This window comes from Panthera pardus, unplaced genomic scaffold (genome assembly GCF_024362965.1).
Source record: "Panthera pardus isolate Hobbes unplaced genomic scaffold, ASM2436296v1 HiC_scaffold_20, whole genome shotgun sequence".
NCBI classification, from domain to species: Eukaryota; Metazoa; Chordata; class Mammalia; order Carnivora; family Felidae; genus Panthera; species Panthera pardus.
In genome coordinates, this window is record NW_026526766.1 from 12,289,741 (window position 1) to 12,307,560 (window position 17,820).

General features: G+C 39.1%; 1 protein-coding gene across 8 annotated transcripts in view; it reads left to right on the forward strand.

Annotated features, from left to right (window-relative positions):
- Positions 1-17,820, forward strand: part of MAMDC2 (MAM domain containing 2) — a 402,628-nt gene that overhangs the window by 35,849 nt on the left and 348,959 nt on the right. For 2 of the 8 annotated variants that reach the window (XM_019463626.2, XM_019463627.2), the window contains exon 1: positions 15,246-15,469. The exons of 2 other annotated variants lie outside the window; for them this stretch is intronic. In XM_019463626.2, the coding sequence (XP_019319171.2) occupies positions 15,303-15,469 (167 nt within the window). In that variant the 5' untranslated portion in view covers positions 15,246-15,302. Of the gene's footprint in view, positions 1-7,570; positions 7,746-15,221; positions 15,470-17,820 lie in introns of those variants that run through there. 4 more of the 8 variants (XM_019463628.2, XM_019463634.2, XM_019463635.2 and 1 more) reach the window with 4 other exon arrangements.

Sequence of the window (17,820 nt, forward strand, 5' to 3'; positions counted from 1 at the left end):
TAAGCAGAGGACTTTAACACCCCACTTATATCAATGGATAGATCATCTAAGTGGAAAATCAACAAGGAAACAATGGCTTTGAATGACACACTGGACCAGATGAACTTAACATATATAGTTAATATATGCATATATATATATGCAGCAAAAGCAGTCATAAGAGGGAAGTGTATAACACAGCTGGTCTACCTCAAGAAGCAAGAAAAAAATCTCAAATGAACAACCTAGCCTTAAATCTAAAGGAACTAGAAAAGAAACAACAAAAGAAGCCTGAAGTCAGCCAAAGAAGGGAAAGAGTAAAGGTTAGAGCAGGAATAAATGATATAAAAACTAAAAGAACAATAGAACAGATCAATGAAACCAGAAGCTGGTTCTTTGAAAAAACTAATAAAATTGATAGACTCCTAGCCAGATTTTTTGATAAAAGAAAAGAGAAAGGACCCAAATAAATAAAATCACTTATGAGAGAGAAGAAATAACAATCAACACCACAAAAGTAAAATTATAAGACAATATTATGAAAAACTATATGTCAACAAATTGGACAACCTGGAAGAAATGGATAAATTCCTAGAGACATAAATGACCAAAACTGAAACAGGAAGAAATAGAAAACTTGAACAGACCGATAACCAGCAAAGAGATTGAATCAGTGATTGAAAATCTCCCAACAAACCAAAGTTCAGGGCCAGATGGCTTCACAGATGAATTCCACCAAACATTTGAAGAAGAGTTAAAACCTGTCTTTCTGAAACTATTAAAAAAAAAATAGAAATGGAAGGAAAACTTCCAAATTCATTCTATGAGGCCATTACTGTCCCCATACCAAAACTAAATAAAGACTCCACTGAAAAGAGAACTACAGGCCAATATCCCTGATGAACACAGAATGCAAGAATTCTCAATAAAATACTAGCAAACCAACACTACATTATAAGAATCATTCACCACGATCAAGTGGGATTTATTCCTGGGCTGCAAGAGTGGTTCAATATTCACAAATCAATCGATGTGATATACCACATTATGAAAGAAAGGATAAGAATCATATGATTCTTTCAATAGATGCAGAAAAAAGCATTTGACAAAGTACAACATCCATTCATGATAAAAGCCCTCAACAACTAGGGTTAGAGGGAAGATACCTCAACATAATGAAGGCCATAAACACACACACACACACACACACACACACACACACACACACACACACACGTATATCATCCTCAATGGGGTAAAACTGAGAGCCATTCCCCTAAGGTCTGGAACCAGAGTGTCCACTCTCATCACTTTTATTTAATATAGTACTGGACACCCTAGCCTCAGCAATCAGACAACACAAAGAAATAAAAGGCATCCAAATCAGCAAGGAAGAAGTCAAACTTCCATTATTTGCAGATAACATGATACTGTATACACTTTATATAGAAAACCCGAAAGACTCCATCAAAAAAATTTGCTGGAACTGACACACGAATTCAGTAAAGTCACAGGATATAAAATCAATGTGCAGAAATCTGTTGCATTTCTATACACTAATAATGAAGCAGGAGAAAGAAATCAAGGAATCAATCCCATTTATAATTGCACCAAAAACCTTAAGATACATAGGAATAAACCTAACCAAAGAGGTTAAAGATCTGTACTCTGAAAACTGAAACGCTGATGAAAGAGATTGAAGATGACACAAAGAAATGGAAAGACATTCCATGCTCATGGATCAGAAGAACATATATTGTTAAAATGCCTGTATTTCCCAAAGCAATCTATACATTTAATGCAATTTCTATCAAAATACCAATAGCATTTTTTCATAGAGCTAGAACACACAATTCTAAAATTCCTATGGAACCACAAAAGACCCCAAATAGCCAGAGCAATCTTGAAAAAGGAAAGCAAAGCTGGAGGCATCGCAATTCCAGATTTCAAGTTCTATTACAAAGCTGTAGCAATCAATATTATGATTCTGGCACAAAGATAGACACATAGATCAACAGAACAGAATGGAAGACCCAGAAACGAACCCACAACTATATGGTCAACTAATCTCCAACAAAGGAGGAAAGAATAGGCAATGGGGAAAAGACAGTCTCTTCAACAAATGTTGCTGGGAAAACTGGACAGCAACATGCAAAAGAATGTTGCTTTTGTAACATTACTTTCTTACGCCATACACAAAAATAAACTCAAAATGGAGTAAAGACTTAAATATGAGACCTGAAACCATAAAAATGCTAGAAGAGAGCACAGGCAGTAATTTCTGTGGCATTGGCTACTGCATCATTTTTCTAAATATGTTTCCTGAGGCAAGGGAAATAAAGGCAAAAATAAACTATTGGGACTTCATCAAAATAAAAAGCTTCTAGGCAGCAACGGAATCAATCAACAAAACTAAAAGGCAACCTATGCAATTGGAGAAGATATTTGCAAATGACATATCTGATGAAGGGTTAGTATCCAAAATATATAAAGAACTTATCAAACTCAACACCCAAAAAACAAATAATCCAGTTAAAAAAAATGGGCAGAAGACATAGCGGCGGGGGGGGGGGGGGGGGGGGGTGGGGGGGGGTGGGGGGGCACCCGGGTGGCTCAGTAGGTTAAGCGTCCGACTTCAGCTCAGGTCATGATCTCACAGTCCGTGAGTTTGAGCCCCATGTCAGGCTCTGTGCTGACAGCTCAGAGCCTGGAGCCAGATTTGGATGCTGTGTCTCCCTCTCTCTCTGCCCCTCCCCTACTCATGCTCTGTCTCTCTCTGTCTCTCAAAAATGAATAAATGTTAAAAAAAATTTTTTTAAATGGGCAGAAGACATGAATAGATGTTTTTCCAAAGAAGAAATACAGATGGACAACAGTCACATGAAAAGATGCTCAACATCACTCATCAGAGAAAGAAATAAAAACTACAATGATATAACACCTCACACCTGTCAGAATAGTCAAAAGTAACAACAGATAACAACACGTGTTGGCGAGGATGCGGAGAAAAGGGAACCCTCTTACACTGTTGGTGGGAATGCAAACTGGTACAGCCACTCTGGAAAATAGTATGGAAGTTCCTCAAAAAGTTAAAAGTAGAACTAACCTACAATGCAGCAATTTCGCTACTAGGTATTTACCCAAAGGATACAAAAATACCAATTTGAAGGGATACATGCACCCTGATGTTTATAGTAGCATTAGCAACAGTAGCCAAATTATGGAAAGAGCCCAAATGTCCATCCACTGATGAATTGATAAAGTATATATATATATATATACATATACATATATATGTATATATATACGTATATATACGTATATATATACATAAATATGTATATATATACACGTATATATACGTATATATATACATATATATGTATATATATGTGTATATATATATTTCTTATGTATAATAAGTGGAATATATATATATATATATATTCCACTGTGTACACACACACACACACACACACACTGGAATATTGGCCATAAAAAAGAATGAAATCTTGCCATTTGCAACAATGTGGATGGAGCTAATGAGTATTACGCTAAGCTAAATAAGTCAGTGAGAGAAAAACAAATATCATATGATTTCACTCATATGAATTATCTGAAACAAAACAAATGAACATAGGGAGAGAGAGGAAAAAACCAAGATACAGACTCTTAACTATAGGGAACAAGCTGATGGTTACCAGAAGGGAATTGGGTAGAAGAACGGATAAAATAATGATGGAGATTAAGGAGGGCACTTGGGTTGAGCACTAGGTATTGTATGTTAAGTATTGAATTCTACACCTGAAACTAATATTACACGTATGTCAATTGGAATTTAAATAAAAACTTAAAAAAACTAGTACTTTCTGAAATATCACTTATTTTAGTTTTCTATAACTTTAGTTTTCATAACAAATGACCACAAATTTAATAGCTTAAAACATTAGCTCATAGTTCTATAGGCCAGAAGTGGGGCAGGCTTCACTGAGTTCTGTAATTAGGGTCTCACAAGGCTAAGATCAAGGTGTCAGCTGGGCTGGGCTCTTATCTGAAGTCTCTATGGAAGAAATCATTTCCAAGCTCATTCTGATTATTGGAAGAGTTCATCTCCCTACAATTATATGCCCGGGGTCTCCATTTTCCTACTAGCTGTCAGGGGCACACCACTCTTAGAGCTCCTTGAAGCCACTCTCATCCTTCACACAGCCCCTCCATCTTCAAAGCTAGCAACAGCACCTTGCACTCTTCTGTGTTTGTTGTTGTTTTGTTTTTGGCTTTTTAAGTTTTTACTTTAATTCCAGTTAACATACAATATTATAGTAGTTTCAGGTGTACGATATAGTAGATGCCTTCTGTTTTAGATCCACCATCAGACAGAAAACTGATGAAAGAGATTTCTCTTCTGCCATCAGACAGAAAACTCTCTGCTTTCAAAGGGCTCATGTGATTAGATTAGGCCCACCCAGATAATCTCCCTGTCAATTAACTCAAAATCAACTGACTAGTACTCTTAATTGCATCTGCAAAATCTCATTTGTCGTGTAATGTAACATAATCACAGGTGTAATATTGCATTCATCATATTCATACTCCCTTAGATGAGGGCAGGCATGTTGGTGGGGGTTATGGATTTTAGGATTCTGCCTACCACATTGCTCATAGGCTTCTCTCCACTTACTGCCACGTGAATCTTAAAGGCTCAGCAGCCTTTACAACTATTTTGGAGTCTCTTAATTTTACCAAAACTTGTATTTTGTTTTCCACATTTTTGTGGCTTTCAGATTTCTATGCTGAACAGGGGAAACTGCTGACCAATGCACCCATGATCATGTTAAAAGTTTCTCTGACCATTTTTGACAGTGATCTATCCCTTAATCAGGTTGTTTTATGATTCCAAGATTTTTTTCTTTGGAATTTCTGTTCAGAATCATCTCAGAGGCTGCATCTAATAATTCACATATTTGAGTTGGGGGGGGGGTGATTGTAGTGGGGGATCTAAATCTGTTCTTTGTTGGTTTTGCTCATCCTAATTTCCTTCTATGTTTACCAATAACATCTGATGAGCTCACATTTATTTAATTAGTCTGGGGGAACCTGAGAGTGTGATTTGAGGATATTTGCTTGGGAGAGGATTTGTATTTTCATAGTCCCCATCAGTTGTTGCTTCAAAGGCCCCAGGCTTAATGCAGGAGGTTTGATATGAGCTTTCCAGCCTTGCCAGAGGTCCAAAGCTTAGTCACTAGATGATAGTTCTGATCCTAGTTTTAGCTTCAGGGAATACATATATTTTGAATTTATTTCTCCCCGATCTTGTTTCAATTCATCTGTTTTCTCTTTCTTCCTCCCTTCTTACCTCTCTTCCACCCTGTCTGGGACCCTTCCTTACTTCCTTTCTCCCATGCCTAGATTATGCTAATAAATGCAAAGGATCAAATGCATGGGACACAATAGTAGCCCCCACTGTACTTGGCACTGGTCAGTGTAAAACATTGTGCTCTTTTCTGAGAAGCAGTTTTTAAGGAGACCATGATCAAAGTGATACACATCCAGAGCCTCAACCAAAACAAACATGAAAAATATGTAGGTTTGTTTATTTTGTTTACCTGGGAACAGAGAAGGCATGTTAGCTGTCTTCAGATATCTGAAAGGATCTTTCACAAGAGAGAAATAAAGCTTATCTTTTATCTTCCAGAAGCAGGACCAATAGGTGCATCTATCAAGAAGGTTCATGTTAGTGCAACATAAGATGGAACTTACGATTATATTTCTACAGAACTGGGACAGGCTGCCTTTGTGAGGGGAGAGCTCTCTCCTCTGGGCTCGTGTAGAGGTCAGATAAGTCTCCTCAGTAGTATTTTAGAGGCCAGGAGTACACTTCTTTGGCCAAGATGCTGTGCCCAATAAACTTCACTGTCCCAGGGAGCCAGATTCTAGGCTTGTTTATTCCATGACTTATAAATTTAGATACAAACTAAGGAATTAGAGCCATCTGGAAAAAACACACATTTATCTCACATTCCGACTACAATGGAAGGAAATTTTGTGTCACAGTATTGAAGAAACGTCCAATTGGTGAATCAGAGTAATCATTAATATTTTTTACTTCCAAAATAGTCCTCCTTGTAATGTGCCAAGAAAAAAAAGGCAATTAATTTTTACACAAAATATTCTTCTCATGCATATCTACACTGGGAGAAAATATGATGCATTTTTCAGTAATAATAAGGTTCAGTCAGAAATAGAAATTTAGTTCATTTTAACCTAAATAGAATAGACACTGGTAAATGAGAATAGATGACACAGTATGAGCTATATAATTACATTTAAAATACATTTCAGGGTAGTTTCCTTTAATATTAAAACTGTAATTCTTGACAGAAATGAATTTTTGAATATTTTTGTAAAGGATATTGAGATCTTGGTATTTTTGTTCTTAGAATTTTATATGAATATAAAATCACACTTGTTCTAAAATCATCACTTTAGGGAAAACAATACATTTAACCTTTCACTGTGGAATAAAAGCTGATGTTGAAATGTTTTAGAAATCCAGGTACCCTTTTTATTCTCTGGATTCTAGAGTGACAAGAGAGCTCTGAGGAAGAAAGACTCAACTCCTATAGTCTTGTTCGGGACAATGGACACACCCCAAAGGGATGGGGTTATTCTGAGAAAGGAAAAATCAATCCAGACACAGAGAGGATGAGAGCAAAAGAAAGGTAAAATATGAGCCAGATGTTCTTCAGGACAAGAATGAAATTTGATCCCAAGTGACAGGCAAAGGGATGAGAGACCCAAACTATTTGACTGTATTTTATGAAAGCTTTAGGAGTATGGAATTGTATAATTTCAGAGGAAATTAACAAGGGAAGAATTTTGGAAACATACTGCTAAACCAACATACAAACAACTTAATGCCTTAAGTAGAAAAGTCATGACATATCCACAGGAGACAAAATTACAGAGGTAAAGCCTAGCCAAGGACATAATCCTGTAATCCTACTAGAGACCAGGATCCTGCAAACAGAAGGAAAAAAAAAAATATATATATATATATATATATATAATATATGTATAGTGTCTGTAGAAGAATAATAATGAGAACATTCCTTGGAGTCTAAAGATAAGAATATAAGACTGGCTTTGCCTCTAAATAGATGTGTAATTCAGTTTATTCATCTTAGAAATAGAAATGACAATATGCATCCCACATAATTTTTCAAGGGCCAAGTAAGAGAGTGTATGCAAAAATATTTAATAAAGTGATATATGGATGGGATCTCTTATTATTACTGTCTACAGTGGGTATCTGTTGTTTTTGCCTACCAGGCATGCTTTCCCATTAATTTGGGAATAGCGATCTGTTTTTCCCTTTAGTCCAATCCCGTACTTTCAGTGTAGATTAGTCAGAGAGGGCAGACCTCCCCCTGGAGGGGAGCCTATGACACAGATGAAGCTGGGGAGTATATTACATCAACCCTGGGCCTTGCCCTGGTGATTTCAGAACAATCACATGAGTCAAGTCAAGCCAATAAGCATTTGGGACTTTTGTTAGAGCTGGAGGAAAGGGAAGCACTTTATGTTGTAAGAGAGTGGGGGAGCAATGTAAGTTGGTGGCCATTTGGGGAAAGCTTGCCTGAGAATGAGCTAACCCAAGAGGGAAAACAGAACCAAGAAATAGTGAAAAAACATTCTGAGATATCATCAACCCCTAGGATTCAGATGTGCTTGAAACCAGAATTGCCCCTGGAGTTTCCAGTTGCGTGAGTACATAAATTCCTCTTTCTGTCCTAACTAGTTTGATTTGGTTTTCTGTCATTTGTCATCAAAACTGTACTAGCTGAGTCCCTATAATTAGGGAAACTTTAACTAGAAATTATTAGTGTTACCTGGAAAAGCTCCACACCTAATTTACACTAACGCAATTACAGTTGACCCTTAGACAATGGGGAGGGGGTTAGGGTTAGACCCCCCTGATTGCCTCTGTCATGAATCCTGTGAAGACATGAATAACATCTGGACAGTTTTCTCCAGCAGGAATTTATTGTTTAGGGCTCGATGTCTTCCATGGCATTTTCTTGTAACAATAATGGCATTTTCAATGGTGTAGACTTTCCAGACTTTCTTGATGTTCTTGGGGTCCTGTTTCATAGCATTGACTCCTCTTCCTATAGAGTACTGTATGTAATGAGACTTAAAGGTCCTTTGGATACCCTGATCTAGAGTGAATTAGAGACGATGTGTTTGAGGGCAAGTAAACCACTTTGACACCTTCAGTGTTGAACTCCTGGGATTCTGGGTCGCCAAGGGCATTGTCCAGTATCAAAAGAACTTTAAAAGGCAGTCCCTTACTGGTAAGGTACTTTCTGACTTCAGGGACAAAGCATCACAGTGGAACTTATTTAGAAAAAAGGGTTCTTGTTGTCTGGGCCTTCTTTTTGTACAACCAAAAGACTGGAAGCTGGTGTTTATATTTTCTCTTCAAGGCTCAGGGGTTAGCAGCCTTATAGATTAGGACAGTCCTGATCATAAACCTGACTGCATTTACAGAAAACTGTAGAGTCAGGCCTCTCCTGTCCAGCCTTAAATCCTGGTGCTAGCTTCTCTTCCTTTCTAGTACATTTGTACATTTTTCCCCCAGAATAGGGCACTTTCTTCTGCATTAGAAATCTGTTTAAGCAGATCTCCTTCCTCCTCAATGATTTTCTTTATGGTGTCTGGGAACTTGTTTGCGGCCTCTTGGTTGGCAGAAGCTTCCTTTCCTGGTACCTTGACATTTTTTAAATCCAAACCTTTTATTTTAAAGATTTTATTTTTGAAGTAATCTCTATACCCAAGGTGGGACTTGAACTTAAAACCCCCAAATCAAGAGTCCCATGCTCCACCAACTGAGCTAGCCAGATGCCCCTAAAGCCAAACCTTTTTAAAATTATCAAACCATCTTTTGCTGGTATTAAATTTTCCAGCTTTAGTTTCTTCACTTTCCTTTTGTTCTAACTTGTCATAGAATGACTTTGCTTTTTCATGAATCATATTAGAGTTGACAGGTGTGGCTTTCATATAGCAATCCTGCACCCATATAAAAGCTGCATTTTCGATATGACATAAAAAAGTATTTCAAAGAAAGTGCAAGGTTTTCGTGCCTGCTGGCATAGCTGCAATGGCAGCTTCAGAAATCTCCTTTTTTTTTAAACATTGCACCCTTATGCTGGGCTAATTTATCTTGAAATGGTGGGCAACCCCAGCTGCAGATCTCAATCTGTAGACATAGCAAGTAAATCATCTTTCTCATGTAACGTCATGACTTCTTGGGAACATTTCCAGCATCACTAGTGGCATTTCCTATGGGTCCCCTGGTGTTATTCAAGGTTTATGATGTTGCACTAAACTCAATGAAAAATATTTGAGAACCGTGAGAGATTGCTTTTTACTGTGATGCAGTTTACTGGAGAGCCACACTGCTCAAGCAGAGATGATTAGCGTCACAGGGCATTTCAGGAGGATGCTCCCAACACTTGAACGCACTGCAGTAGCAACGGGAGGTGGCTACCAAATTATTGCTATAGTGCAGTATGTAGTTTGTTTTCTGCAGTTATGACTTAATATAGCATTCTCACATTTGTTTACATTTCTTTCAACTGCAAATGGTGCCATGAATGCTCTGTGTGTCCACAAACTTTGATATATTTCAACTTTTCTGTAGCAGGTTCGTATATATTTTGTGGCAGTAAATGATAAAAGAGACTAGCATCTACCTATGTTTTATGCATTCGGACATACTACTGTTTTCTTAATTTTGTGGGGGGGATATTTCTAGGCTACACAGTTTGCGAGTTTTTTCACATTGTCACAAATCTCCACAAACTTTTCCAATATATTAATTGAAAAAAATTCCTCACAGAAGTGGACGTGTGCAGTTCAAACCTGAGTTGTTTAAGTGTCAACTGTACTAATTGGTCATAAAATGGGTGCCAAAAGAGTAAATGCTCTTCTGGTCTTGAAAATCCTTACTCTCGGGCCGCCTGGGTGGCTCAGTCGGTTAAGGGTCTGACTTCGGCTCAGGTCATGATCTCACGGTCCGTGAGTTCGAGCCCCGCGTCGGGCTCTGTGCTGACAGCTCAGAGCCTGGAGCTTGTTTCCGATTCTGTGTCTCCCTCTCTCTCTGACCCTCCCCCGTTCACGCTCTGTCTTTCTCTGTCTCAAAAATAAATAAACGTTAAAAAAAAATTAAAAAAAAAAAAAGATAATCCTTACTCTCAGTCTCCTTCCTTTATTATTATTTTTTAATGTTATTGCACTTGCTTTTAGTTCCCTCCTGGCCCTTTAGAAAATGACCTTTGAGGTACCTGCGTGGCTCAGTCAGTTAAGCACCCCGTTCTTGATCGTGGCTGGGGTCATGATATCACAGTCTGTGGGATCAAGCCTCACATCAGGCTCTGCACTGACAGCACAGAGCCTGCTTGGCATTCTCTCTCTTCCTTTCCCTGCCCCTCCCCCGCTTGTGTGCATGTTCTCTCTCGCTCGCTCTCTCTCAAAATAAATAAATAATCTTTAAAAAGAAAGAAATAGCCTCAGCCTCCCTAGTTTAAAGCAACCTAAACACGATGCTACAGAAAGAGATTTAGTTAACAGAGGAAATAGCACCACAAGTCTGACATATATGCCAGCAGAACACCAGAAACTCAAAATCGTGCAACACTCAGAAAGTCCTTCAAGGTTCAGGCAGTTCTCCAGCTTCTTCCCTGAGCTCCCAACCTTTACCTCAGACTGTGACATCCTCAGCTGTGTGTTTGGTGTACTCCACAGCCAGAAACATCCTGAACATACCTGGTCCCCTGGGGGAAGACTTTCAGTAGGTTTCTCACCAGCCTGCTCACCATGCAGCTGGGGGTGGGTGTTGTGGGGACGTGGGAAAATGTCCACCACCATCAGGAGCAAAGGGAGCCCAAATCCAGTTTCTTTTCTCTAAGCCTCTTCTCTGGGTGAGGATGTTCCTTTATCCAGATTAAAGAGCATGAGGAACAAAGAAAGCCATGATGATATTGAACTTAATTTCAAGTACCACTCCTTTCATAAGAACAGTTAACTGGTAGCCAAATGGTCTCATTATTGTTGCCAATAAACAGTAAAGGTGCCAAGAAACCAAAGCAGCACAGGAGAGAAAAGGAAGAAAACCATGGGTTTAGATAAGTTGTGAAAATGGATATCTGGTCTTTGAATAATTAAAGATATTCAATCTGTAGGATGTTAAAGAAATCCCTAATCTACATTTATGTTAGAGCATGTCGTTACTAATCCAGGACATTAAAATTTTATCATTATAGTTATGGACAATTCTGCCAAAGAATCTCACTTATTGGCTATCAAAATAAGAGAAATGCTGAATTATAGAATACTATACATAGAATATTTAATAAATTAATCCCCTGTGCGCATGGTAGGAGTTCTAGAAATAATGCCTGTTGCATGACAGCACTTAATCAATATACTAGTTAATAATAATAATTTGAGAGCAAGTCAATGTCTAATAGGTTTGCAACCCAAATTAGAAGCACAGAGAAATCATACTCAAAGTTAAATTCATTCTTAAAAAGATCATTGCTAGTTATGAATACTTAAAGGAAAGGAAAGAAGATTGAAGCTTTTGTTGTAGTTGATTCTTTTGAGAGTTCCTGGGTCATTAAACATGAGCTTATTCATATAAATTTTGGCCATGGTATCTGTATCTTATTATTTTTATTTCATATTTTTTCACATAACTGAGTTGTACCAGATTCTCTTGGTTGCTCAGCAATAGATTCTGACTCTGAAATCCATATTACTTCTCAAAGGAGGAAGAGAAGGAGGAAACAGGGAGAGGGAAGGAGGAGAGAGAGAAAGAAGGGGAGGGAAGAAGAAGAGAAGGAGTAGAGCATGGAACCGGAAGGGATAAAGGGAAGAGACGTGGACAAAGGAAAAGGAGAAGGAGGAGGGAGGAGAGAAAGACGGATGAGGGAGCATGGAGGCAGTGGGGAGGACCAGACATCTCACTCATTTTGACATAGCAAGTGGACTCTAACTTTTTATATCAAATATTATAAAGTGAACCTCAAGATGTGCACAGAGTGGGTGACAGGAGCTCCCTATTCCTAGAGAATTAAAAAAATACTATGCCATCTATCCTTGATTAGGACACAAATACTTAAACTTCTGAGTGTTAAACAGTTTAAATGCAAGTTTTTAAAATAGATTTAAATGATTAAACATGGAGTTAGTAGAAGCTAATTTTCTTAGAGAATTGGTTTTTTTCCCTCAGCTTAATTGCATGACATCTGGTAGAAGAAGGTTTAATGCTGGGGGGAGAACATGCTGAAAGTGACTTTGAAAGGTACTGGGCAGGGGCTTGTCTGGAATCGATCAGATGATTGTTAAGACAGGAAGAGAAAGGAGATGAATAGGTTTGCCTCTGTGGCCGTTTACATCTTGCTGATAAACACCTATTTTAGGTTTGCTGTTCTGGTCAGATCTTCTTGGCAACTTCTTAAATGATCTGATAAGGCTGATAAATCTATTAGAGTAGGCTCACATGGTGGGATTCCCACTTCCCGAGTTGGTCTGGTCGCACTTTCCTACAGAAAAGTCCTGTATCAGCCACCTGAGCTATAATTTTCTTACCCCAGGGATATTATGGCGCAAGAAATTAATATAAAGAGAAGACATTGCTTTAATCCCCACACTTCATTGGTTTGATGAAGTTTGAGGAAAACACAAATAACTCAAGTCTATTGAGGATCAGCAATTCACATTTAAAAAGCATAAAGCTTATTAATGGTCTTGAAGAGAAAAGATTTCATATGAATATAAAACCATCATTATCATTGGCAACATGTCCAAAATATCTTGCCAACATTTTTCTGATTCAGACTGTTACATTTCACATTAAAATATAATAAAAAGATATTCATTAAAAAGACCTTATAAACAGACAAAGCTTGAAAAACACAAAAGATACTTAGGAAACTCCACGCAAACAACAAGCACATTTTAGGGTACTTTTCCCAAGAGATAATGACAAAGTCCGGAGGTAGTAATAGCAGTAAGAGTTGAAATTTAATTGAGCACTGGGCATCCGTTAGGCACTGTTCCACCTGCTTTCAATATATTATCTTCCGTAATAAAACCCCTCTGCAATAAATATTATTCTATTCTTATTTCATCAATAAGGAATCAGGAAAGCAAAAATTCCACAGAATGTACTGGTGTATCCAAAGAGAAAGGAGTGAATCTGAACTTGAGGATATTAGAGAGTCAATCTCATGTATCCCCACACAAGGATGTTGGAAAGTGTTTACCAGTCACAGAAGACAGTAAAGCTGGGAAAGTTGGTGTAAAGGGGAAAGAACAGAACAAAAAAGCAACTAGCCTGTCAGCTTGGTTTAAGGAGCTCTAAAATAATAAGCTCTATTTGTTTAGTTTTCTTAATACACTGCTACTCAGTGTACTGAAACACTTTTAAATCTGTGTAATAACCATGTACCACAGAAAGGACTTGCTTCTGGACAGCTCTGTCTCTGACACAGATTGGCTACAGAGACCTGACATCTTGGTTGCAAATATATTATGTTGCCATCACTTTAAGCATATGCAAAATAAATATACTTTAAGCATAGGTGAAGTAAAATTAAAAAAAAAAAAACATGATAGTAATGATGGCAATATTTTTTGGACTGACAGCAATATGCTGTGCTTTGGGCAGAATTGAGTTTAACATGGATTTTATTTACCCTTTTAAAGTTAATTTCTATTTTTCTTTTCATTCCTTCAAGAAGAAAAGGGCTAAAACAGCACTCAGTACTCTACTAGTACTTAGCTGGTGACAGTGGACTATTTATTTCGTTTTAAATAACGTGACTTAACTGTGGCTGTCAGTAAAATAGAGGCCTTAGCATACCACAGGCGCCCACACAGGGCACCACAGGCCACAGAGAAGCACTTAGTAGTTGTGTGTAATCAAATTTGTGAAAACTGATCCAGAAGAGCACTTCACTATTTACAGGAGTGCTATAGTAAATCTTTTTGCAAACTATAGAATCTATTTGTATTGTGAAATATCTCTTAATTTGTTTTTAAGTTTGAATTTTTGTGTACGTGTGGTCTTCTTAAAGTGAGTCCCTTCTGAAATTAACCTGAAGCCCAGGTTAATCTAAAGGATTAACATAATAGTCGTTCATTTGTTCACTCAATACTCTGAAATGATGCTATGTACTAAGCATATGCCAGGTCCAAGGGATGGCGGTGATTAAGTCCACTAATGCTCTTATGGTGCTCACCTGAGTTGGGGAGAAGACTTCTAATGCGTTAAATATATCTCTCTTGGAAAGCCAAAGATGAAATAAGCACCTTCCTTCTGCAAGACAGCTATTCAGTCATTTTTTGAAAGCAATGCCATAGGTAATAATTTTGAATCCTTGTCGCATATAAACAACACAATAACGTGATGAATTTGTGTTGTCATAAAATATCAAATGTTAAAATGAGAACTGGCAGGTCTTGGGGAGCTGAATGCCCCAGAGTCCTAAGCTGTACCTAAAGGTTGGATCTTTCAGTGTTACAGCCTGGAGGGACTTCAGATTCTTGTGTCCACCCAACCCTCTCCTCGGTCCCATACCCTATTCCCCCCACCTGGCCCCCCAGAAGAAGAAACTCCTGTTTTCTAGGTTGAGAGAGTAGCTCAAACTGGAATTAGTCAGGGCCTTTTCATCCTCAGACTTTTTAGCTGATTTGCTGAATGATTCCACTCCTCCTTCTTCTCAGAAAATCTGAATATAAATGACATATTTTAGAGTTTGAGGGGTGGGTTCCCTTGCTCCCTTTTGGTTAAACTTTACATGTTTGTAAGTTGAAGGTGTGCTGGCAACAGATGATGGATGGTAAAAAAGAACTTCTGCAAGTACAGCAGGAGCAGACCTGCTCTGGGCTCAAGTCCCCTTAGCCTCTAACTGACCCACGGATCCCCCTTAACTCCACCGGCCACTCTGAGAAATAGGCTGGTGGGCGGGCGAAACTCCAGATCCCAGAATGCCGAGGACGTGCCTCCCAACCCCTCTGTAGCCGGTTCGCTCCTCATTGCATTCCGGGAAATGTAGTTTCTTTCTAATCAGTAACCCACACTCTCTGGGAAACCAGGGCTGTTAGGTTTAAGGGATCCGCCCCTCCAATGGCCCCGCCCTCTCCATTGACCCCGCCCCAGGTTGCCCAGGAGATGAGAGACGCCGAATCTTGGTAGGTGCTGCTGGCGTGGGGAGCATGATAGGTGCAGAAAGAAATCCTCCTAGGTCTGAATGTGGAGGTCATCCATGGAGAGTTCTGACAGCTTCTGCCAGGACTATTGCAGCAGTAGGCAATACGGGTTTGAGCTCGGACCCACGGACTTGCTGGAGCGCAAGGGCTCCCTGACCCTCCGCTCCCATCACAAGAAGTACTCGAAGCCCGTGTTGGTGTATTCTTGGTGAGCGAGCTCTCTGCAGTCCCCGGTCGCTGGGAGAAGGGATGGGGGAGGAGAGGAAAGGACAGCAATAGAGGGCAAGGGTGGAGAGGCTGGAATAAACAGAGAAGAGAATAAAAGGGGGAAAAAGAAGAGAAGAGAAAGGAAAAGATGAGACAGGTGAAAAAACTGGGAGAGGTGACAAGGGAGACCAAAGAAAGGGAAACAGACCTTCGAAGTGGGGATGGGAGGAGGGCATTGGGAGTTGGGGCAGCAGGAGGAGATAGGAAAGCCTCCAAAAGCAGCTCCCCAGACACACTGAGACCTGCTGCAACCAGCTCCTGTCTACCAGAGGTCGTAGATTGCCCACACGGAGGATGGAGGTGAGGCTGTTTGCGGAGGCCTGGAAATCACGTTTCTGAGATAACTACTTATAAAAGGAAGGGTCCATTAGGACACCAGGGGACAGCAGGAGGGAGATGGCTGTCCAGAGGATGGCCTCCAGGGCTGCCATTTCTTGGGGGCAGTGAAGCATACGGGATGATTTGAAAGAGGTCCCTAAATATTCCCTAGGCCACTAAGACTCTACTGGCCAGAGATTACAAACTGGCATCTCCCAGTGGCTAAGGCCAATGGACATAGTTTTTGTTTTTGTTTTTGTTTTTTTTTTTGCATGCACTGTATTTATTTTTTTTAATTAATTGCCCACATTTAAAATTAAGAAATAGTACATAAACCTTCAAGATTGTGTCTTCTCTTGAAAAGTTGAAGGGCCTGGCAGCAGAGGATTTATTCCTTCTTGCAGTTACTGGAACTGAGCACTGTCTACCCTATAAGATGGGAGTTCCTTCTCTGGGAATTTCACTCATAGAGGTTCTCATCTGACTCCAGGAGGCATTTGATTTACTTCATCTGCTTTGGGTTTGGGAATTCAAATTCACCTAGAGATTCTCTTGCTTTATTAAATATTGCAGTGACTAATAGCAAAACCATGACAACTGGGAAAAAATTAGACATTAGGGCATTTAGAACTTTGTCTTTTGGGTCATTTTCCTGTATTATTGACAATAATTACTTTCAGAGTATTTGGGATATTCTGAGGCAGAGGGTGGAGACAAGGGAAAAGATTGTCTCCCTTATACTTGCCTTTGAACAAAGATGACTGATTTGACTTGACTCTAGCCCTAAGGCTAAGCCCTCCTTGATCCCATTCATTCATGTAATGTATGTGAGCCCTGCAGTTTGTGTCGTGCAAACTTTCTACAGCCTACCCACTTTTCTATAAGTCCACTCCCCTAATTTGACTTCTTATCCCTAAAACTGACTCTCTGCCTATTTTGAACTCAATGTTAGAAGCTGGATAGATTTGGAACCCAACGCTATATAGGGAAATAGAAAATCCTCTCTTAGCTTCATACTGGGCTTACCTCACAGACCTCAAGTAAAACACTTAGCTCTTGCGTGATTTTGTTACTCCGTGAAGATGAGGTCATAATATAAATCACTATTAGAAATGATTGTTAAAGAGAAAGAACTTTGTTAAAGACAAAGAAGAACTGCTTCTCTCTTATACACTACCATGACTTGTGGACATCATAGATATCAATAGCAGAACTACAGAAGAACATAAATGAGAAGGAGATGAGGAATTTGGTGGGGGAGAAGTGTGGTGCGACATGGATGTCATCTGGTCACTGCTGAAAACGTAGAGTTCTCATGCTGTTGGTTTTAGAAAGAACATTTGGGAGCAGAAGGAAATAAATTCAATTCAAGAAACATTCATGTGTCATGCACTTTGCTATGTGTTCGAGACACAGAGGTAAAGTAGATTCAATGAGTTAATTTGGCAAAAGCATTTAACACCATGCCTGGACATAGTAAGTGGTCAGTACTACATGGCAGCTAATACTAACTTTTTAAGATAATATAATAGTTAAACACTTGGACTCTAGGTTTCAATACCATTTCTGCAACATGTGGTATGGCAAGTGACATGACTGCTTTGGGCCTCTGTTTCTAGCACTGTAAAATGGGGATGATAGGATTATTGTAAGATTAAACACAATATTGTATGTGAAGCACTTTTTAACATATGGCCTGGCACATCATAAGCACAGTAAAGCTTATATACATGTATTAGGACATGGTCATGGACCTCAATGAATTTCATAGATCAGTTAAGAAGAATACCAATAAATTCAGTGTAATTGATTTGTGCTAAATAGAGATGAGTATAAGAGGCAAATGTAACAGGAAGCGGAGGTTTGTGTGTGTGTGTGTGGTGTGGGGGAGGGGGGGGCGGGAGGGTGGTTCCTGAGCAGAGTTTAGAAGGAAGAATAGGAGTTCCATAGGTGCACAAAAGAAAAAAGGCAAGT